General features: G+C 32.7%; 3 protein-coding genes across 9 annotated transcripts in view; all 3 read left to right on the top strand.

Moving 5' to 3' along the window:
• The window catches only part of LOC134235884 (uncharacterized), a 76,182-nt gene that overhangs the window by 18,472 nt on the left and 32,854 nt on the right, over window positions 1-24,856 (top strand). The window lies entirely within an intron of this gene.
• Window positions 181-20,826, top strand: LOC134235883 (uncharacterized). 2 transcript variants are annotated; one of them, XR_009985495.1, is made up of 9 exons: window positions 181-301; window positions 2,318-2,513; window positions 2,765-2,860; window positions 5,886-5,961; window positions 7,958-8,122; window positions 8,219-8,307; window positions 8,802-9,472; window positions 20,183-20,296; window positions 20,424-20,826. XR_009985495.1 is itself a non-coding variant. In XM_062718052.1 (7 exons), exons 2-7 carry the CDS (start codon window positions 2,370-2,372, stop codon window positions 8,883-8,885), a joined length of 654 nt encoding a protein of 217 aa, XP_062574036.1. In that variant the 5' UTR covers window positions 181-301; window positions 2,318-2,369; the 3' UTR covers window positions 8,886-10,597. The 2 variants fall into 2 exon arrangements, 1 of the variants encoding a protein (XP_062574036.1); XM_062718052.1 differs by lacking the exons at window positions 20,183-20,296; window positions 20,424-20,826 and having other exon boundaries at window positions 8,802-10,597.
• LOC134235881 (uncharacterized) overlaps window positions 14,437-24,856 on the top strand; it is a 34,150-nt gene continuing 23,730 nt past the window's right edge. The window contains exons 1-3 of one of the 5 annotated variants that reach the window (XM_062718046.1): window positions 14,486-14,908; window positions 15,182-15,277; window positions 16,049-16,124. In XM_062718046.1, coding sequence (XP_062574030.1) covers window positions 14,732-14,908; window positions 15,182-15,277; window positions 16,049-16,124 — 349 coding nt within the window. In that variant the 5' untranslated portion in view covers window positions 14,486-14,731. Of the gene's footprint in view, window positions 14,909-15,181; window positions 15,278-16,048; window positions 16,125-17,418; window positions 17,576-17,663; window positions 17,753-24,856 lie in introns of those variants that run through there. The other 4 variants (XM_062718045.1, XM_062718047.1, XM_062718049.1 and 1 more) reach the window with 4 other exon arrangements.

The raw sequence follows: 24,856 nt of genomic DNA, 5'->3' as shown, positions 1-24,856 counted from the left end.
ACATTCCCTGTTTACTTTAGGAGTGGCAATAAAGCAGGAATTTTTTTTAAACATTTCGATTCATTCACATTTTTCCCCTTTTAAATAGGGTGCATAAACCGAGCTTAACATTTACACAAAAGGGGTCAAGCGTGTCAAAAGTTTTTCAATTGGATATTTTCCTGTTTTATAAACTCATAAACTTCTTCTTCCTTCTTCCTAAATGGGTATAATGCTTCAGAAATCAGTTAAAAATTCGTACAAACTCGGAGCTTTCAGATTTGCTATATGTTATAATATTATATATTATTTCTTCCGTCAAGTAAGTTTTGTTTCAGCAAATTTTATTTATTATGTATATCTTTTTTTTCACAAATTATACATATTAATTAAAAATATTTATAAGTCAAAATATCAAAACATTTTACACCTTGAGAAAAAAACTATCTGTGATAATTGCAAAATCATTTTTATTTCTTTCAAAGAATAAGATTGAAAAAAAAATGTATGATTGAAAAGTCCTTGATATTTAATGAGGAATGTTTAATACAAACAAATTTCGTCACAGTTGATTGTCTTTGTAAATTATGAATAGTTAGTATAAGGAATTCAGGCGCGGATCCAGAAATTTTTTCCAGGGAGGTCCCTCCCAGTCAATGACTGTTATGACTGCTATTGCCTCACATCTTTCATTTTTCATACCCATATTCGCGGGGGGGGGGGGGGGGGGGGGGGGGCGTTTTCCAAGGGAGACCCATAGTAACTTTTTTCTTGCTATAGTATATCCATTTTTTAACCTAGTAAATCCCAGGGTTGGGGGTCCTGACCCCCACGACCCCCCTCTAGATCCGGTCATGGGAACTAAACAGAGATCGTTCTTATTCCATCACGTCAAACAGATTCCATTTGAACTTTACGTACGTACTCGTCCCTGACAAAGCAGGTACTAGTAACAGCATTTTCTACGTTTATAAGGCTCATAATATAAGTTGTATTTTAGAAGAACTTTTGTTTAATTCTATTAGTGGTAATCCAACTTATAATTACAGTTCCCTTTCTAGGAAGAAATTCTTCGCATATGTCAGTTTTGAACATTTTTAATATTTAGAAGAACAAATATGAATTTGTACGGAAGCCAATTTAGGACCTATCAAAAATATTTTTGAATTCGTTATAACGATTTTTAGAATTCGTTTTCACGAATTTGATTTTTTATAACAGATTTATGTAATTTCTTATAACGAATTTAATTTGTTATGACAGATTCATTGAATTCATTACAACGAATTTAATTTGGTTTTACAGATTTATTGTATTCTTTATAAGGAATTAAATCTGTTATTACTAATTTGTTGAATTCGTTATAACCAATTCAAGAATTTGTTTTAACGAATTTTTGAATTAGTTCAAACGAATTCAATATTAAATTTGTTATAACGGATTCAACAAATCTGTTACATGTATAACAAATTAAATTCGTTATAACGAATTCAATAAATCTGTTAATAAAAAAATTAGATTCGTTATAACGAATTCAATTAATCTGTTATAACAAATTAATTTGGTTATAGCAAATTCAACGAATCTGTTATTACAAATTAAATTCGTTATAACAAATTCAATAAATCTTTCATAACAAATTAAATTCGTTAGAGCATATTCTAAAAATCGTTATAACAAATTCAATAATATCTATGATAGGTCCTAAATGGGCTTCAGTAAATTTGAACTACAAAATGTATATTGAAACGTTATATATATAGTCTGTTTGCAGGTATATTGGTGAATAAGTAAGAGCATTTAATGATAGAAAAGTTAGGATAGCCATAATCAGTTATATAGCGTATAGCAGATTTACGTCTCAAGTAAACCCGACAAAGCTAGCGTTAAAACCCGACTTTCGTGATCCCCAGACTAACGGCTAAGCTGTACTTACCCTGCTTGATAGGTAGCCAACCAGCCATAAGTATTTTACGGTTTTATTCAGCAAACTAAGAATACAAGTTGATATCAAGAAAGAAATCCATAAAATGATCGATAATTTAATGATCTCTTGGAAATAAAAATAAATTTTGCATAATCAAATTTAGCACGTAAACATCGAGTGCAATTTTTCTGAACCAAATTATTACTTTGTAGAGGCAAAGCAATAATTCCCTCAAAATAAATACTCTGTCGTATTATTTTTTCTTCTTGATCATGCAAGATGATGAAAAAAAAGAAGAAAGAACTTCCTCGAGAAATCTGCCATGGTGATAATACCTTTAAGAGGGAAATATTTGAAAACCCATCTTTACAAGCAATAAAGCACATTATTTTGTTTAATCTGTGATCACAGGCTTACTTAAACATACAAAGAGTAACTCAACCATACTTCTAGACCTAAAACGATGATCGCCTACCTTCTTCTTGTTGGAGTATCCTTGTCTGTAGTCCCTGGAGCCGTCTCCAGTTGTTGTATGCCACACCAGTTCCAGACATACATGGACGTAATGACGTCAGGGAGCCCAAAGGAAAAACGATTTAAACAAATGGTAAGGTGATAACAGTATTATTTATGTTATATACATGCAATTACTTAAAAGACAATAAAACGTGAAAAATTCGGTGAAATGTAACAGAAATATGCATAATGTCTAAACGTAATAGCAAGATTACTTGCAGAAACAAAATGTATTCTTGATACATTGTACAGAGTTAATACTAATATTATCATTCGGAGTACATTTATAATTATGATACAAGTTAATATACAAAAACAAACTGCACTGCTTATCATTAATAGATGGTTTCCTATGATGCCAAATCCCTTAAAGTCGCTAGCATTTATCTTACTCAGCCTGAGGGAAACGAGGTCAACATTATACAAGATTTCGCCACAGTAAGTTATAAGGTTTCTATTTCTTAGAATATCATGGTGAGGAAATGTCGCTTATTTCCTACGGGATAAACGGTGTACGATTCTCGATTTTCAATAAAATGTAAATTAAAAAAAATCATTTCAAGATTATTTTAGATTCTTCCGCGTCTTAGAAATTATGTAATTCGAGAGCAAACCTGTGTGATTTAAACACAGTTAAACTCACGCATTGTGAAAACATTCCTTATGTTCACATTCAAATATTACCTGTGTACAATCAGTACTTTATATTTTGCTGGCTAATTTTTGATTACATATCAGTCGCCTTATTCGTGCTTCACTTAAACAATTTTTTTCCTTGTATATTTCTGCGTATATATTCACACAAAAAAGGCATTTTTTTCTATTTCAAAGTTCTATTAGTACTCAAACTTAGATAAAGTAAATCACAACTCCATAATTACATTAAACTGAAAAAGGGCTTCAAATATGATAAATAACAGCGAAGATTTGTGTTTCTTTTCCATAAATGTGGATTTAAAAATTTGGATCAAAACCGATGTTTTTTTGCTCAGGTAAATTAATGATTTACGGAAATCAAACCTTATGGACATTATATGCAAACAGACCATATATGCCAATAAACTTTTGAATAAAAATGATTTCACATCCCTAGAAAATGGTTTTAAAAATTGATATGAAAAATATATCAATATGGAGATAATGAACGGTATTCAAGCTCGAAGTCTATTTAAACAATTTTAATCGGAAGCAGAATACATACGGAAAACAAAAACACCAGAGGTGGGATTAGGTGCCAGGTATGAGTAACAAAAAGCGCACCATGACCGGTCAGCAGGGGATGCTTACTTCTCAATGGCACCTGATCCACCTCTGGTGTATCGGAGGTCTTTGTTTGCTCTGTTCCTATTTTGTATCGTTGATTAGACTTTTGAACTTGATTACTGTTCGTTATTGACATTTTTTTTACAACCTATCATTTATTTATGTACTTACTGACATTTTTTATGCAAATATTTAGGCATTTATTTACAGACTTAATTCTTAACGCCCCCACTTTTTCCTAATCAAAACAAAAAAAACAGGTGACGTGTGTGACTGATAAGCAGAGAATACTCACTCGTATCTGCAGCTGATTCCACCTTTGTTTTCTGTGTTTGTTTTCCTCCCGAACCGAATTGGTTGTGTCAGGTGTCGTGGTATCTTTTATTTCAAGTTCACCAGGATATATCGTATCGATTTAGGAATGGAACATACCTTTGTTAAGTGACAAAACGTCGTTGATTTATCTAAATGTCGAGTGGAAAGGCCACAGCAAGTGTTTTCTTCTTTTCATGAAAAAGATTTTTCACAAATTCTGCTTCATATGAATATAAAACTAGACATGCTAATAAATATCGCCAAACAGTACGATCTTGATATGACCTCTCTAAACATTATCAAGCTACTGAGCTTGAAAACTGTTCGATATTTTCCACATATTTATTTAAAGGAAAAGGAACGGGGAAGAAAGAATATCGTTTGACGTCGCAGAGCTCTTCATATTAACGAGGCCCGATCTAGTTGAATATTATAATTACGAAAACGGAATGATAAAAAAATTAATTTTTGGAAATATTTTTGTATGAATTATGCTTAAAAAAATTACAATGAAATTTTATTACCTTGCCTTTATTGTAGTCAAATAGGGGCACTGTCAAGATATGGACCATTTTTTGTCATTTTATACACAATTACATAGTAAAACTATCCAAAAAAAGCAAAGAAATTGAAAATAAAAAAAATACAGGGTGAAATGTTTTGTTTTTCACATATATCATGCAATTTTTATTCTTCTTATAAAAATGAAAAGAAAATTGAAGGTAACCTTTATTGCAGTGAAAAGGGGCCGTATCAAAACACAAAATTAGGACTTATTTTATTCAACTAGATATGAAATAAGTCGCCATGGCTGTACATAACAACACCAAACCATTGCAATACTTTATTAGTTTCTAAAAAATAAATAATTCTTACATTTTGCAAATTTTTCTCTTTTTTCCCTTTACACTCGACGTTGTTATACATATAATGAAAAGGGGGAGGGGGGTAAAAGGCGACAAATGACGAATTTTACTAATAAAATGTAATATATAGAAAAAATAAAATATTTTGAGGGTAGCATTTAAATGATTCGTAGACTGATTTTTTTTTTAAATAAAGCTTATCCATGCATATTTAAGTCCTCTTCAAAAATGTGTGTGTATAAAAACTTCAACACGTTCAAGGAGAAAGACAAAATCATTTACTTTTGGTGCAGTGTTTTTTTTCAACTCACATGCAAATCGAAATAAAGCAAGGAAAAATTAATGAATATGTACCAAGAAATAAATACCTCAAAATAAATCATGTTCCAAGGTTGTTTATTAACTTAAAAAAAATATTTGTAAAAAACATGTTAATAAAAGAAATAACAGCTTACATGTACCAGGTATGCAAGTTCAGTGAAACATTTTAGCGCAATTTGACGTCATCTTAATTGTGACGTTATTGTGTTCAATTGTGACGGCAGTCAAGGGTACTGTGACGTGCCTAAGTCTACGCTGCGCTAGAACGTATGCGCAGTCTAACTAGATCGGGTCTCGTTAAGATGTTACATTGCATTATCAAATATAGGTGATCCCAGCTAGACCTTACAAGAATGACGTCACAGTCAATGTTATCCGACATCTTATTAATATCTCATCGATTGACTTAATACTGATTTCTTGGGTTGCTCAGTAAAAAGATTCATTTTTTTTTCTTTACAGATACATATATCAATGTAGCAATTTATAGAATACTGGTATAAGATATATAATATTTCTATTCTCTGATGAAAGCTGAACCTAGACACTTTTAATTTATTGATCATAGATCTTTTAAAGAAAAGATTTTAAATTGAAATTTAAATTTTTTTAAAAAAAATATAGTTTATCTCATTCAAAGAAATATTTCCCGCATGCTTAGATATGAAACAAAACTATATCAATATATTGTTTTTCAGGGCAAATCTTATAACTGGAATCGGGACTTTTGTAGAGTATATCAGAGTGGTCCGTTTTACAATATATGCATTCCAGGTCAATATATTTCATATGCTTAAACTAATATATAATGTTTTACTGACATAATTCTCTCTCTCTCACTCTCTCTCACTCTATCTCTCTCTGTCTCTCTCTATCTCTTTATATCTTTCTATATATCTCTGTATTTGTTGTTAAATATTCTGATAAAAAACTAGATTCGTATGACAAGAATTATACAAGATTGATTGATTGATTGATTGTAGAGTGTTTAACGTCCCTCTCGAGAATTTTTCACTCATACGGAAACGTCAACGTATGCCGGTAAAGGGCTTCAAATTTTGACCTTTGCTCTGCACTCAGGGCCATTGAGCAGATAGGGATCCTTATCGTGCCAACGCCTGCCGCTGACACAGGGCCTCGGTTTTTAAGGTCTCACCCACAACTTGTACTTCAAAGTGCCGAGCGCATGGCGAAAGAACAGTTGCTACCCATTTTATCGGGTCAGTCACGACCTCACTATCACTGAGCGAGCGCTCTACCGACTGAGCTACCGTGAACGGTGAATTATACAAGATGCCACGCAAGAAAACTGTGTAAACATTGTTTTTGGTATTAAGCAAGAAGATAGTATGCAGAAATAAACCCAATAAATAAAATCCTTCCAACATAACGAATTTCAAAAAACAGAAGACTGATTTATGAAAAAGAGGTGGGATAAGTTACCATGGATGAGTAAAAATAACTTTTCGGACAGTCATTAAGCATATTGTACCTTGGAGTAAGAAATTGGGGGAATACGTTTTAAATAATATTTGAATAATAAGGCAAAAAATTGTATTTCTGAAGAATTTAAGAATTGTTGAATTCAAACGAAACAGTTGTTTTTCTCCTAAAATCAACTTCTTTGTCCATAGTGGTCCTCTTCTAAAAATTGTTCTTCTGTATACGTAGAGAATACGTTCGTGTTTCAATTTCACTTTGAAACTTAACCTTGTTTCAATGTAATAATGAAGGATATGGAAATAACGAACAGTATTCAATCTCAACGTCCATTAAACAAATATACAAAACAAGAGCAGAGCAAACACGGACCTCCGAAACATCAGAGGTGGGATCAGGTGCCATGGAGGAGTGAGCATCCCCTGCCGACCGGTCCCACCCGCCGTGTGCTCGTTGTCATAATCAGGAAATAGCGGAAAAAATCCGTGGTCAATTCAGTGTATAAATAGTGGACTAACAATTGGTATGAGAAACGTCAGTCAGCATTTCATTCAATGATAAATTGTATTTGCTGACAAGGTCATTGTATCGACCATAGAATTTACGAAATGATGACTTTAAACGAGACTGTTGATATTCTTGTTTCATCAACTTGCTTGTCAATAATTTACCTCGTTTAAGAATTTTTTCATACGTAGAGCATGCGTATCGAATCAACTGAGATATAAATACTCCGTATGCAGGTGATGAAGGTATATTGCTGCATAAGTAAGGGAAGTTGACGATAGAAAAGTTAAAGGGAAGTTATCGATAGAGAAAAGTCTATTTACCTCCATCCTTACAACAAAAAGATAATTTAAATAGGTCAGTGTTTGAACCGATGTTTGTTATTGACAAATAAATGTTACAATGATTTTAATAATCAATGTCAGCTTTTCACAAATCTGTGGTCCTTATCATGGCCTTGCTTGAAAAATACACCCTATTGTCCTATTGTTGACTTGTATTTCGTCTGACATATTTCATACCATCTGTTACGTATGGCTTTTGTACAGGATTTGACTGGGGAATTCTGATAACTGATCAATACACAACGCTTATGGCGGGTGTGATCGGTGACAGGGAATGTTTACTCCTTTTAGGCAGCGTATTCCGCCGTGTTTTCAGAGTTCCGATTGTTTTCGGAATTTTAACGTTATTATGTTACTGTATCAATGAGATTAAGCATTTTCGTTCATCTTAGTCGATTTATTGCTTTGAGAAAAAGTATCTTCTTATAATTAAGATAGGCGAATGAACATAAATTATTTTGCAATTACGTGTTTTTCAGCTAAAGCTAAGCTGGTACAGAAAACTTTCATGGGAGTGTCTCCCAACATTATAAACTTGGATACCTACATGATGTCGCAGAATAATTACACACTATTCTATAGAGTTGGGTTACACTGTACCCATGTTGAGATTGGTGGATTTTCGTCCAAAATTCCACAACCTGGTACAACTGTCCTTAAATGTCTGAAAACAATCGTATAAAAACAACAAACTTTTTTACTGTTAATTTATTATACCTTTCTTTTCTTTTTATTCACAGATGGGCAGCTTTTGTTTCTCTTTTACAACACGACATTGAGAATCAAAGATCCATCTGTCTTTATTCCACCAAAGATGTGCTTCAAAAATGTGAGAATTGTTGTTTTTTTTTACTTGCAAATATTTTTCGTACACATGAATCTTATTTTTGATTGATTTATACCTCCACGTGATATTGCTTATGAAGGTGGGGAGAGGTGGAAGAGCTAGACAAAAAAAATTAACATACCTGAAAGAATTTGACTAGGAAAAACATTGTGTAAAATCGAAAATCCTATTTCGTAGGGGGTGAGATCAATGGGGGAGGAGAAAGGTCCAACTTCTTTCAGTACAAAAATTTTCCATATATTATATTGATTTACTATACTGCAAGAAAAGGGCGGGTGCAACCGTTTTTCCGAGAGCATCTTAAAAATTAAAATGTTATATTTTGATAAAAGTGAAGGAGCTATCTCCCCTCCGATGCTATGTGACTCTTATATATAGTGTTCTGTGTGAGTGCATGATAAAAGACAGCAACTACTTTTATCTGTTTTCCACAGTATCTTATTAATAATTTATATTCTTTTATACTTTCTTTGCAGGTCACAAAAATCGGCAGAAAACTCTGTTTCCAGCCGAATCACATCAATAATTTTCTTGGAGATCCAAATCCCTGCTTCCCTTAAAATAGAAATTTATTTGCCTTTCCTGTCTGATTTGTTGAAATCTACATCATAGCGGTTTCAAGTAAATGTTTAACCAAGCCTCTCATGATAATCTTATGTCAGTTATGCATATATGTTCATAAAATAATATTTGTAATAGCTCATACAAAAATTTGTAAGAATGCAAATTTTCTATTATACGCTAGACAAAATAGCTAATGCACCATCATATGAAAGTAATATTTTACTATTCAAAACTTGTGTATGATGTAATTGATACATTGCTATGTTAATTGAGGAAAAAATAAAAAAAAATGTCTTAAGTGGTAAATAACTACCTTGATGAAATCTTAAAGAACTCGCTTCATGATTGGAAGGCCCAGCACTGATTCCCGTTAGGCTCGCCGTGTTTAATATTAGATATTATCCTTCCTTGTCAAGCGACCGAAGAAGAGAAAGTCTTGAGTCTTTTGGGTGAACCCTAAAATATTAAAGTTAGGTCTGATGTCATGTTAAAACCCTCACTGCTGAAAGGCCCTGAGGGCCATGTCAAGGACTGTATTGGAAGCCCTTTACATATATACTTTATGAGTGAAAAGTTCTCAAATGTAGGTTAAATAACATCCTATCATTTAATTATTTAGTTTAGATTAAGAATACCTACAGATTGATTTTATACTAAGGCTAAATTTTCTATTCAATTTTTATCGGCTTGGCCGAGATCAGATGCCCACGTTGGTTGCAGATTGACCAAAAAAATTAATTCAAATGAATAATGGTAGATTGTCTGAAATTTCTGTCCATTTCCGTCAATTTTCTTTAGCTGTAACAAAATCAAACCAATTGGACTATGGACTATACATATTCACGTATAACATTTATTTCAACTGAACAAAAATGTATAATTCAGATACAAACTCTTCACATAATATTGTCTGGGCAAAAAAAATCACATACTATAAAAGTAAGTCATTTCCATTAAAAATCTTACATGGTTTAATCTGCTTATCTCTCAGAATTTTTCTACCCCTAATATTATGGCATTTCGAAAAAAAATAATTTAAAGTATGTTCAAATTTTCTAAGCAAATGTATATGGAGTGAGAACAACTTCAAACGTATTTGGCAATATTCAGAGAACAAAATTATGTCGGGTACTTTTAATTTAGGATATGGAGATAACGAACAGTATACAATCTCAAAGTCCATAAAACAATACAAAATAAGAGCAGAGCAAACACGGACCTCCGAAACATCAGAGGTGGGATCACGTGCCATGGAGGAGTGAGCATCCCCTGCCGACCGGTCACACCCGCCGTATGCTCCTTGTCATGATCAGGAAATAACGGAAAAAATCCTTCGTCAATTCAGTGTATTAATAATGGACTAACGATTGGAATGAAAAACGTCAGTCAGCATTTGACTCAATGATAATCTGTATTTGCTGACAAGGTCATTATATCGACCATAGAACTTACAAAATGATGACTTTAAACAAGACTGCTGATATTCTTGTTTCGTCAACTTGCTTGTCAATAATTTGCCTCGTTTTAGAAATTGTTCATACGCAGAGTATGCTCTTGCGTATCGAATCAACTGAGATATATATACTCCAGGGATGAAGGTACATTGCTACATAAGTAAGGGAAGGTGACGATAGAAAAGTTAAAGTCATCACGTTTATCATAATTATAGCTTGGTTGTTAGATTACCATGAGTGTCTTTTTCAAGTAAAATATCCAAGTATGCAACAGAAGTTCGGACTCTGTGGTATCTTTTATTTCAAGCTCACCAGGATTTAACGTATCGACGTAGGAACAGAAATTACCATTATTAATTCACAATACGTCGTCGATATATCTAAATGTCGAGTTAAAGGCCACAATAAGTTTTTTCTTCTTTTCACGCATAGAATTTTGCATAAATTCTGCTTCATATGAATATAAAAATAAGTCTGCTTATAACGGAGCGCAATATGTACCCATATGAATTCCAATAGACTGTTGGAATACCTGGTCTCCAAAAACCACATAGATGTTGTCAATCAGAAACTCAAGCATCTTCTTGATGTGTACTTCAGAGTACTTATGTGTGCAATCAGAATCTGTTTTAACAAAATAATTTTGCAAATGACCAATGATGAGGTAAGTAAATTTACGAGTTCATTTTTATTGAAGAAGAATTGACTATTTGGAGCCCTGGGCTACAGACTATTCATAGAGTAATTTTCATTTCAGCAGAGACAAAAGAAATAATAGTTACTTGAATCAGCTCATATTTTTTATAATAATCATCTTTGACTGCATATGTTTTTAAAAGATGTTATTAGTTTGATATAAATCAGTGTATACAAAACTTTTGTGAAATTTAACAAAATAAATTAAAACTTAATTCAAATTTCCAATACGGGTTAAATTTAAATTTTAAGAACATAATAATACATGTTAGAACTACAAGTATTGTCTTTGACCATCCAAAGACCAAGAATGAAATTTAATTTACCATCTAAGAAGAATGAATTTCCTAAGAGCAATGGGACAACGGACTACACTGTAAACTAATATGGACAATATTTTTAAAGAAAAGATAATCGTGTAGTGAATTCTTTGGTATTTTTGTATAATAATTTTTATTTTCTACAAAAGTTCACACCACTATAATTGAGTATTTATATTACCATGCTTAATACTGTGTACTTTCAATGCCGAATGAAATTCCAATTCCACTAAGTAATTGCATTGTTGGTGTTCAAACTATAATGAAAAAGGCAACATGTACCAGATTATAACTTAGATATAATTTTAAAGGGTTGTGTCTTTATAACATCATCTATGTGTGCCAAGTTTTTATACTTTCCTTGACATCAGAAATCAGAAATCAGATCAGAAAATTTTATTTTGAGTCGGATGATTACAACAGAAACTTAAGCTCTGTAGAGCTTTTGACCGGCATTATTTTAGTACTACATATTATAAATAACTATATACACATATAAAACAGTTAGGATTACACTGTCATGCATCACAACAAGCATATTTACACATACACACACAAAACGACACAGAAAGCACATATATCATGCATATAAATAAGACAAACACAGAAAATAAATATAAATGACTGTCCAAATAGCACTAATGCTCTAAAAGAATAGTCTATGATTCATGTATTTGATAAAAATTGTGATAAAAATAAAACAAATTTGTTCAGTTAAAAGTATACTTTTAATGCTATAAATCTATGTTAACTAAGATTACTCACTTTAAAACAAACAAAACAAAATAAACTTTGAGCAGGAAAACAAAACCAAAAAAAAAAAATAAATAAATAAACAGATTAATAAAAAGGAACAAAAAAGAAATGAGCAAAACTGAAAATTAAGATCTAAGGATTGAGATTTGCAGGAGCCACTCTTTGGAAAAAAATACCACGCTTTAAAACACTTTTTTAAAATCTTTCTATGTCTCTCTTTTAGCAACCCTAGTTTGTATTCATATTGAGCAGAATTTCTGCAAATCCTTATGCGTGAACAGAATAACACTCTTGCTGTGGCCTTCAACTTTAGATATATCGACGAGGTATTGTCATTAAATAATGAAAATTTCAACTCTTATGTCAATAAGAAATATCCTGGTGGTGAGCTTTATAGATAAAAGATATCACAGAGTCTGACACACCGGTTTCATATTCGTATATTTTATTTGAAACAGACATTAACGGTAATCAAACAACCAAGCTGTATGATAAACGTGACAGCTTTAGCTTTTCTATCGTCAACTTTCCTTACCTTCATCACCCGCAATATCTCTCAGTTACTTTGCTATGCAAGAGCATGTTTTACCTACGAACAATATCTAAAGCGAGGTAAATTCTTGACAAACAAGTTATTGAGGCAAGAATTTCAGCAGTCGCATTTTAAAGTCACAATTTCGTAAGTTCTATGGTCGATACACTGAACTTGTCGGCAAATACATTGTATCATTATATAAACTCTTTACACAGGTGATAAAGGTATATTGCTGGATATTATTGAAATTTTATTCAATCTTTCTGTATATTTAAAGCATATAAAATTTAAAAATATACAGTGGACCTTCAATATCTTTCTGTATATTTAAAGAATTTTCAGATGTTATAAACTGGTGGTTCATTTAAAAAAATTGATAACCAAAGCGTTAAATATCCACTGTAATTTATATTGGTAAAATATAATGTTTTAATTGTAAACCGCATGGACATTGCATAAAATGAAAATAATTGTCGTTTTTTGTCTATAAACAAGTGCTCCCCCGGGAAATGATATTTGTTTAGTTTCACGGGGGGGGGGGGGGGGGGGGGGGGCAATTTAAAAATATTTTCCGTTTTTCATTGATTTCTGTAGTGAAAAATATGAGTTGAACTAAATTTTTAGAGTTATCTTTCGTGGTTATCCTAAATAATTAATGATTAATGAAATTTTATATAAATATCAATATAAAAAATCTGTCAAATGTGTTCACTATAAAAAAAGACTTTGGATACATAAAGGAGGGCGAACAAAACAATCGTTCGCAGATCTTTTTTTCATTACGTCAAATGCTGATTAACTTTTCTTTTCCATACTGATTTTAGGCCATTATTTATACACTGAGTTGTCCGAGGATTTTTAACGATATTTATCGATCATGACAAAGAGCACATGACTAATGTGACTTGTCAATAGGTGATGTTCACTTCTACATGTTACCTGATCCTACCTTGCTCCGCTCCAATTTTGTACTGTTAAACTTGTATACTATTCTATATATTCACATATCTCTACATTTTTCAAATGCTTTTTTTACCGCTCACGGTAGCTCAGTCGATAGAGCGCTCTTGTTGTAATCTGGAAGTTGGATAACAAATGTCCCTTTGCCATGCGCTTACCACTTAAAGTGAAAGTTGTGGATTTTTTTTAATCGAGGTCATATGTCACGTATAATAATGGTGGCTCTGAGTGCCGACTATAGATTTAAAAAATAAGCCTTTCATAGGTATTTGGTGACGTATCTATCTGATGAAAAATTGAACCTTTAAGCCTTTCAATTCATTGTATTCTGTAAATATTACAAAGAAAACAAGGAGAGTCTTTTAATTTTAGAATATATTTATTATAAAGGTAAGGGGACTAGGTGATATAGAGAAAAAAATCCATATTTTTAGCTGATAAATACAGTGGCGTAGCATCGTTTTTGAAAGTGGGGGAGGGGGGGGGCAGCCATTGAGAAATTTTTTTTTACTTACCTGAAAAAGTTGACAAGTAAAAAAAAAATTTAAAAAAAAGGAAAAAGTTGCCCAAAGTCGAAAATCCTATTCCGTGGGGTGGGGGGGAGGGGGGGGGGTTATGTATAGGTAAACTTTTTTTCTCAGTTTCAACTACTTTTAGTACCAATTTTAATTTAACCTTTTAACCTTTTCGGTATATCACTAGAAGTCTAAGGTGGGGGGCACCTAGGCTTTCAATTAACATTTCCTGTAGTATAAGTATGGTTGGGAAAAAAAACATCCCCCCTGGCCCCCTCCCCCCCCCCCTGTTGCTACGCCTCTGAAATAAAAACTCCCTGTAAACCGAAATATGTTTCGTGTCATTATTTTTTTTTCCCTTTTAAAAGAAAACAACCAGTGCAGTTTTCTTCAGCAAATTAAATTTTTCACACGGTAGTTCTTTTTTGCGGCAAATCAATGAGAGATGTCATAATTTATTATCACGGAAGATGATGAAACAAAGAAGGAAGAACTTCCTCGTGAAATTTGAGAAGGTGGTAATACATTTCAGAGGGAAATATTTAAAACGCCTACTTATTACCAATAAAACACGTGAAAGTTATTCTGTGATCATTTGATACTGAAATGAGCAGACATAACAGTTCATCTGAGATGATCGGCTACCTCCTTCTTGTCGGAGTTTCCGTATCTGTAGTCCCTGGGGTCGTCTCTAAGTGTTGTCTGCCCCTCCAGGGTCAGACATACACGGATGCTTTGACGTCACTCTCAGGGAGCCCACAGGAAAAAAGATTCACGCAAATGGTAAGGTGATAAGAATACTTATAACTGTTACAATATTTATAACAATATATACATATATTGCCATTAAATATCAGTAAATATTCAAATTTTAGCAAATTTAAGCAGAACAACATGTGTAGACCAAACTTTATTAGACGATAACTGTCACACAAAAATGTATTTTCAGGAATTCTTCAATTGATACTTGTATTTATCGACGAAGTACAATTATGATAAGATTTTTATTAGATTCTTATAAAAGCTTATAAATAATAACTGCATTGTCTGTCATAGATGTTTTCCTACGATGCAAAGGCCCGTAAATTTGCAAATACTTATCTTACTCAGCCTGAGGGAAACGAATTCAACAGTATACAAGATTTCGCAGCAGTAAGTTATAAAGTTCATTTTTCTTAGAATCTCATGGTGAGACAATATTACCTTTTTTCTACAAGATAAACGATCAATGCACGATCACGATTTAAATAAAATATACTTTTAAAAACATTTAAGGATTATGTTAAACTCTCTACTATGGTACCTTATCCAAACTCTTATGTTTTAATATTTATTGCTCTGCTCCTATTTTGTATTGTTTATGGACTTTGAGATTGAATACCGTTCGTTATCGCCTCGTTTTAAAAATTATTAATACATAGAGCAAGCCCTTGCATATCGAATGAACTGTTCGATATCTACAAATATTCATTCTTAAGAATGGGAACGTTTGACGTTCCAGAGATCTTTATATTTAGATTTTTCTTTGCTTTATCAAATTTAGGGGATCCAAGTTATGCCTGACGTGAATGACGTCATAGTTAATGCGGTCTAACATCTCACTAAATGGTCGTACATTCCATTGACTGACTTGATAATTATGTTTAGATTGCTCAGTAAGAAAAGATTGAAGATGTTGTTTTTTTTATACATACATTGTACATATAATAATGTAGCGATATATAAAATACAAGATATATAATATTTCCATTCTCTCATGAAATTTGAACCTTGAACCTTTCAATTATTTTTGAGAAAGTCTTTTAAAGAAATTTTATTAATTTAAGAAAGTACAGTGTATATCATCCATAAAAATATTTTAAGAATTGAGAAATATAATGAATCAACAGAAAAAAATTAGATGTATGAATTTTTGTTTTTCAGGGCAAAGTATATAGCTGGAATCGGAATACTTGCCAAGTATCTCCGAGCGGTGCCTTTTACAATATATGTATTCCAGGTCACTATATACTATCTATACTTAAACTTATATAATTTTTGGACTCTCTCTCTCTCTCTCTCTCTCTCTCTCTCTCTCTCTGTGTGTGTATATTTGTTATATAATGGGGGAAAACAACCATGGTACGAGATGTGTTATAAAGGAAACATATTTTATTCTGTAATTCTTTTTTTTTTTGATATTTCATCAGAAAATAATATAAAGAAATGAACTTAAAAAAATCAAACATTATGAATTTTAATAGAGGGAAAACTGGCCTCTAAATAAGACGTAGCATTAGGTACCACGGAGGAGTAAACATAACCTGTCTACCAGTCACCTAGCCTTGTGCCCTTAATAAAAATTGGGCAAAAGAAAAATTACTGAAAATTAAGGCGCAAAAATCATTGCATCGACCATAGAATATGCAAAATGTCTAATTCAAACGAAACTGTTGTAGTCCTGGTATCATGAACTTTTTTAGAAAGTGCTTGTATGTAGAGAATGCTTTTGTGTTTCAATTCCTCTCCGAAACATAAAATTCATGAGGTAATGAACTATTAATCAAAAACTATGATGCTTCATGAATCTTCACAATTAAAATAATTTCGTATATTTACATTATTTTTCTGAAGACTTGCGTAAATTTACCCCCATTCAGCTGTCAGTTTTAAAGCAAAAGAGTGTATACTATATTTTTTGACGTCGAGAGGTATAATGACGTAAAAATGGAGATATTCATGCTTATTCGTGGTACATACGTAATGTGTTCATGAGAAAATAAACTGCATTTTTTAGTAAAGACCCATAAGGGAAATTTATTGGTATGTAAATATTAGGATATATCTACATAATAAGGGACGCTGTCGATAGAAAATAGTCTATTTACCTCCATCTCTACAATAGACATGACCATGCTTTATATAGGCCGTTTTTTAAATCGCGGCTATTTATTGACAAAAACAACTACAATTCAAAAATCAACGTCAGCTTCTCGCAAATTCTACGTTCATTATCATGACCTTGCTTGTAAAATAACCCTATTATTGACATACACACTATTGGTGAATTGACATATTTTACACAATTTGATACTTTTGGCTTCTGCGCAGGATTTGACTGGGGAATTCGGTTCAAAACATAAAGACCATGGCGGGTGCAATCAATGACATGGGGATGTTTACTTCTTTTAGACAGCTAATTCCACCATGTTTGCAGAGATCCGACTGATTTTGCAATGTTAACATAACGTTCTGAGTATTGATGAGATTCATCATTGTTTTTTATCGTAGTAAATTCATTGCCTTGAAAAGCTAAACTTGTACAGAAATCATTCATGGGAGTACTTCCCAACGTTATTAACTTGGATACCTATATGATGTCGCAGAATAATTACACAATTTTCTACAGAGTCGGATTAAACTGTACCTATGTAGAAATGGGAGGATTTTCATCCAAGATTCCTCAACCAGGTAAAACTTTCCTTAAATTTCTAGTTTTGAAACAGCAATTGTTTTCAAACCTACAATTCAATATATTTACGTTTCTTTTTCTTCACAGATGGACAGTTTTTGTACATCTTTTACAACTCGACAATGGGAATCAAAGATCCATCTGTCTTTATTCCACCAAAGATATGCTTCAGAAATGTGAGAAGCGTTTTATAATTTGCAAACATATTTTTTAAAAAATGAAAATATTTGAATAGCTTGATTCGATCACACAGTAAGGTAGCATCGCTTTTGAAAGATGGAAAAGCTAAATTTTAAAAAATCAAAAAACCTGAAAAAGTTAGGAAGCAAAAACTTGATGTAAACTCGAAAATCCTACTTGAAATCCTATAAGTGGGAGGAATGGGGGAGTAGGAATGTCCAGATTCTTTCTGTACACAATTTTCTTTCAATGCACATTACCCCTATTTGACTATACTGCAACAAACGGGGGGCGGCGGGGGAGGTCTTGTTGTCAACAGTTCTTTCCGAAACCCTCGTAAAAGATATTATGTTTAGAAAAAGTGAAGGAGCTACCCCCTTCCGATGCTATGTGACTGTTATACATAATGTTAAGAGTAGTCAAGGTCAGTATGAGTGCATGGTAAAGGATCAACTCATTACATCTGTTTTCCTCAGTATCTTATATATGAAGTTAGAAAATTTTATTGTACATTCCTTTATTTGACTCTTTTTGCAGGTCACAAACATTGCCAGAAAGCCTTGTTTCCAACCGAATCACATCAATGATTTTCTTGGAGATCCAAATCCCTGCTTTTCTTGAAATTGTTAGAAATATATTTGACTTCCATATCTGTTTGTTAACATCTAATTCCTTCGTAGTTTGCTATCAAAGAAACTTAACATAATGCATCTTTTTCCATATGTGTCAGAAATTGGTTTTTATGGAGCCATGTAATTTTTTGTTTAACCTTAGATTTTCATAAATTTCCAATTTCTTTATATAATTATTCTTTGGTAATAAAAATTGATTTTCTCCTGTTTTTTTATTTATTTTAATTTTTCCTCCTATTACTTATATTCCTAATCACATAATCGGCCCAGTCTTGTATTCCACTATGTTTCAAATTAGAGGCTAAAGATTGTATTTCCTTTATTCAAAATCATATGTCATTTTTTATATTCAAAATATCCCAAACAATTAAAATGAATTGAAATTACTTTATCCAAATTTGATCCTAAAACTTTATAAACAAAAGAAGGATAAAAAGAGGGTTTCTAGTAAATGTTCAACCAAATAACTCTCTTTTCTTCTCACTTAGATATTACCTGTACTAGTACTGATGAAGAAACTTATTGTATAGCAATATACTAGTATACTAGCATTCGAAAAGTTGTGCAAAACAGATGTAGATACCTAAAAGTTCAAAGGAACTTTTGGGAAATTTAAGATTACAAACTTTTAGGAAAATCAACAGCTTAAAAATTTCTGTTTCACATTTGGATATTTTGCTTGAAGGAAAAAAACGTCAATTAAAATCTATAGCTAACAGCTAAGCCCTATGATAAACGTTATGACTTTAACTTTTCAGTTGTCAACTTCCCTTACTTATGCAGCATTACACCTTTACCAACCTGTATACGAGGTTTAAATCTCTCTGTTGCTATAGACATGCTCTACGTATGTTCATTTTGTAAAACGAGAGAAATTATTAACAAACACGTTGAGGAAACAAGAATATCAGCAATCTCGTTTAAAGTCATCACTTCGTATGTTTTATGTCGCCGGCGTGGCGCAGTGGTTAGAGTGTCTGCTCTAGAATCGCGGAGTAAGTAGTCAATCCTTACGTCGTGGGTTCGAATTCCACTGTGGGACGTTGAGACCGGTCCTTCGGATGAGACCGTAAAACCGAGGTCCCGTGTCTCAGCAGCTTCTTGCACGAAAAAGATCCCTTCCAGCTTAATGGCCCTGAGTGCCGAGCATAGGACGAAATTGGCAGCTCGCCACCGGCAAGTGGTGGCGTCTTCATGAGTGAAAAATTCTCGAGAGGGACGTTAAACAAAATACAATCAATCAATAAATCGTACGTTTTACGGTCGATAGAATGACCTTGTCAGCAAATACAATATATCATTGAGTCAAATGCTGACTGCCATTTTTCATACTAATTGTTAGTCATTTATTTATATACTGAGTTCACGTTGGATTTTTCTGTTATTTTCCTATCATGACAAAGGGCACATGGCAAGTGGGACCAGTCGGCAGGAGATGCTCACCCCTCCATGGCACCTGATCCCACCTCTTATGTTTTGGAGGTCGGCGTTTCCTCTGCTCGTATTATGTATTGTTAAATGGTCTTTTGAACTTGAAAACTGTTTGATATCTCCATAGTTTAATCATTCTTTGTTCACCTCTTGATAACTCAATACAGAGGGATAGATGGATCTATCATTACCCCAAATTTTTAATGCGCGATTTCAACATACTTCTGACGTTTTATCCATCATGACAAAGTGTCAACGTCTTCTTTGTTTTTTCTGGTCCATCGCTGGGTGTAATCGCTAGAGAATTCATAATATTTATGACATTCCGACGACAGTTGAAGGATCGGTGTTCCATATATTTAGGACCTTTCAAAATTGGTCTAAGGCCCTCCTAAATGTATGTGGATAGTCTACAACATGACAATAGGAATTCAGGATGCTACCATCTTCACACCACGCAAAATCTGTTTTAAAACGGTACGTCTTGAAATGGAATAAAAATATATTCAGAGTTTTATTTTATGCTTGTTTTCTACATTTTTAAGATAAATGAATATATAACAATATATTAGACAAAAGTTGTTTTTTTTTTCATTTTGTTTAGAAAATGCGGCTGTTTTGGGATACCGTGCAATTTAATTATGTCGTTTCGAACGAAGTCGGGGACGACATATTGCGATTCTACGCATGTTTTTGTTATCCAGACTGTTTCTCGGAGATGGCTGGGACAATCTTTCTGAAACTTTCTTCAAAGGACGATCACTGGTTGTAGTTGTGTTTTGTGGCAATGGAAACCAGGGGAAAGTGAAATTTCTGTAACTTTTATTTTTAAATGAAAGTTCTAAAAGGACTAATACTAATTGATGGTTTTCCAAGCTTAGCTAATGGGTACTGTTTTAGTGAAACAAAAATGAAAGTCCTGACTAGTTCAGGGCGACATACGTTTTTGCTTGCAATAGCAGCCTTTCTAGTTATTTTAGATATTATATTATCAAAGCTATGAAAAATGAAAAAAAAAAACAGCCAAAATATGTAAATCTTTACATTTTATTTCCTAAATCATAGTTTAAAACCATTTTTCAGCGCTATTCTCTACACACTGAAAAGCTTTTATTAATGATAGATAGGATTCCTTTCAGTACTAAATTTTCTACATATAATACTACATTACCCTTATTTAACCTTTCTGTAACTATGAATAGGGGGGACCAGCGTTCAATGCACATTTCAAATAGTAAATAGTAATGTTGAAAAAAGTAGGGGGAGGTGCTACGTGCCTGATATGCCACGCGTTAAATAGATCAACACGCGTTAATTAATAAAATATTGTAGTTTCAACATAAATATCCAAATAAAAACAATATTTTACAAACACAGGGATAGTGCTGATAACATTTATAAAGTATCGAGCATTTTCATTATTTCTTATTTAAAGATTAAAATTATAATGCTAAAAATTTATTTTACTCTTTTACTTAATATTAAGAGGGGGTATCTGGCCACCTTAATAAGAATCTGCGATGAGAACAAAATATTAACATTTCTTTTTCAAGGAAAGAAGGATATGGAGATAACGAACAGTATTTAGTATCAAAGTCCATAAAACAATACAAAGTAGGAGCAGAGCAAACACAGACCTCTAAAACATCAGATAAGGGATTAGGTGCCATGGAGGTGTGAGCATCCCCTGCTGACCGGTAGCACCCGCCATGTGCCCCCTTTCATGATCGGAAAATAACGAAAAATCCGTCGTCAATTCCATGTATAAATAATGGACTAACAATTAGTATGAAAAACATCAGTCAGCAGTTGAGTCAATGAGAAATTGTATTTGCTGTATTTGCTGACAAGGTCATTGTATCGACCATAGAACTTGTGAAATGATGATTTACCTCGTTTTAGAAATTGTTCATACGTAGAGCATGGGAGGTTGACGATAGAACAGTTTAAGTCATCACGTTTATCATATAGCTTGGTTGTTAGATTACAAGATTAGATTTTCAAGTAAAATATCCAATTATGAAATAGATGTGTAAGACTTTGTGGTATCTTTTATCTCAAGCTCACCAGGATATATCGTATCGACGTATTCTTCAAGCGGCTAAGATGCATTAAATTTTGATCAAATCTCAAGTCCTTATGATAAAGATACAATAAATATGCATAATTAAATACAGGTTTTGTTGAATAATCTAAACTTTTGAAGAAAAATGCTTTTGATATGCTCCTTAAAATTACAGAGCTACACAATTCATTAGAGCCTTAAAAATCAAACAAAATACGCAAAGAATGCATTAATGTTCTCTCTATAACCATTTGCTGAGGATGGCCTTTTTTGCACTTTCAAATGATAATTTTAGGTTCAAAACAATGCACTGTTATATTCAAAATCAATGTAAAGAACAATGAAAGCAACAAATGGTCTATTTTTAGCACATTTTTTTTCTAGATCCTTTCTTAATATAGAGGTTCATAATGATCTAAAATAGAAGGAGAGAATTAAAGTTGGAAAATGTTTCAAATTCTATGAGCTCTTTTAAAAGAGGAATAAAGTGGTGATATAAAGTAATTAGTATTGGACTTTTACGAGGAGCGCTGACTTTTACAGTTGACGCTTACTTTTACACTAGGGCTATGTACGGTAGCTCTATTATGATATTAATATTTAGCTCAACATCTAATAAAAGGAAAAGAACGGGTTATTTCAATGCACATATCAGTTGTCCTTGAAGAAAACGACAGTCATCCTACCCTCAACTCCCGGTCTTCACATGTTCGTGCCCCTAACATCATACCTGTTACAACTAGAAAGGTTTTCTTTTGCATTATCAATTCTGTACTTCCGTACATGAGACAAGTTTAAATGTCCAGGTAAACCGTCAACTGTAGAAGTCAGTACTTCTCTACTCGTAAAAGTCCAGTATTATCAAACATTTTCTGAATAGTGTATTTGAACTTCGATGTACTTGAATGTAGAATCAGAATGTTTTTTGTTTCACAAAATAAGTTTGCAGTTAACAAACGACAAAGTATTTCCACGGTTATTAAAGAAAGAATAATCTATGATATCCAAAAGCCTGAATTTTAATTTACCGATTACACCTACCCCAATATAAAGCGTCAGTGGAAGAAAACTGTTCAAAAACTAAAAGATTACACAGGACATTACAATGATCAGAGTAAAATCTTAAATACCATTTGAATTTTGTTTTCCAGAGTATTTTGATGTGAAGAAAAGTTATGCAGTTATTAAATTTCTATCAACAATACACAGTTTGCATATTATAATGAAATTAAAACGATCAATCAATTATTAATTAGTTCCTGATAATTAATACATGTATTTTATTATAACCCAACAGTTAATAATGCAGCTGACATCAAAGTAGGGAAATCATTTTGATTCATTCAAAGTTTTCCTTTTAAACATGTTGCACAAAAGGAATTTAACATTTGCACAAGAGGGAACAAGCGTGTCCAAAAAAAAAAATTCATTGGATTTTTTTCCTGTTTATAAACCCATTATCCTCTTCTTTTTTCTTCCTGAATTGGTCTCATGTTTCAAAAATCACATAAAAATTCCACAAACTCGGAACTTTCAGAATAGTTGTATGCAATCAATCCTTCCATCAAGTAAGTTTTTGTTTCAGTAAATCTTACATCATATTAATCTTTTTTTTTCCTTTTTTTCTCAGAATATAGGAATTAGTTAAAAATATTCATAAGTCAAAATATTTAAACATTGAGAAAATTATATCTCATAATTACAAAACCATTTTTATCACTATCATAGAATAAGATTGACAAATGTATGTTTGACAAGTCCTTTCTATATCTGGAGGAGTGTTTTATACTAACTAGTTTTGTCTCAGCTGACTCTCTTTGTAAATGATGTGTAAAAATAATATAAGGAACTGAACAGAGTTCGTTGTTATTCCATTGCGGCAAACAGATTCCATTTAGATTTTACCTGAACCTCTTGATTATTTAGCAGTTTAGATTGTTGTCATGTTTAGTCTGATTAGGCCTATGGGAAGCATTTCAGTTTCATTAAATTACAACAAACTCACATTTATGAATGGTTTGCTATAAGAACCGTTCTCAAATTATTCCCATGTTACATTAGTTGTCTGTTTATCATAACTTAATGAATAAATAAGTACAAAAGGCTTGATATCTTTTGTCCAACGATTTTTCAAACGTGACTTTTTCAAACGTGACTTACAAGGAAGCATCTGTTGAAAACCTTACCATTCAATACGATAGAGTTCTAACTGCTACCATTGATGTTCATGCCCCTCAGAAATCAAAGGAGATCGTTATACGACCGAATACTCCTTGGTTTACGGATGATCTTTATTCTGCTAAGAGAGATCGCCGAAGGGATGAACAAACTATGAGACGAACAAACCTAGCAGTCCACAAGGACATTTTCAATCAGAAATGTATGCAGGTTACAAAACTCATACAACACTGTAAAAGTCAGTTTTATATAAACAAAATTCAGGAAATAGGCAGCGACTCGAAACAGCTTTTTAAACTTACCAACAATCTCATGGGAAACACAAATTTATCAGTCCTGCCAGAGCATGACAGCGAAATCGATCTCGCATCCAAATTTGGTGAATTTTTTATCGGTAAAATTCAGAAAAACAGAGAAAACCTTTGCTCCTTGACCAAGTCTCCTACTATGGAAGTTGTCCTTCGAGCTGATATCAAGTTTGATGGCATTCCTCTGGAAGCGTTTGAACCAGTGTCGATTGCTGAGGTATGTGACATTATCGGCGATGCACCTACGAAGTCTTGCGAGTTAGATCCAATACCCACAAATGTTTTGAAACAATGTTTGGAGAGTGTTTTGCCAATCATCACTGAAATTATCAACAAATCCTTCTCAGAAGCGTCAGTACCATTGGATTTCGAAAAGGATATAGTACGTCCCTTGATTAAGCGCCAAGGACTTGACAAAGATGAATTCAAAAATTACAGACCTGTTTCAAATTTGCCTTTTTTATCTAAAGTATTAGAAAAAGCGGT

Source organism: Saccostrea cucullata, unplaced genomic scaffold, assembly GCF_032062105.1.
Source record: "Saccostrea cucullata isolate Sc308-1 unplaced genomic scaffold, CSIRO_AGI_Scuc_v1 ctg337, whole genome shotgun sequence".
Lineage (NCBI taxonomy): Eukaryota > Metazoa > Mollusca > Bivalvia > Ostreida > Ostreidae > Saccostrea > Saccostrea cuccullata.
Note: the sequence above shows the minus strand (reverse complement) of the source record. Positions and strands in the feature narration are given on the sequence as shown.

Coding starts and splice junctions, on each gene's coding strand:
- LOC134235883 (XM_062718052.1), top strand. CDS start 2,370: ATGATCGCCTACCTTCTTCTTGTTGGAGTATCCTTGTCTGTAGTCCCT. Junction 5,962..7,957: donor TTACAATATATGCATTCCAG/GTCAATATATTT, acceptor CGTGTTTTTCAG/CTAAAGCTAAGCTGGTACAG. Junction 8,308..8,801: donor CAAAGATGTGCTTCAAAAAT/GTGAGAATTGTT, acceptor CTTTCTTTGCAG/GTCACAAAAATCGGCAGAAA.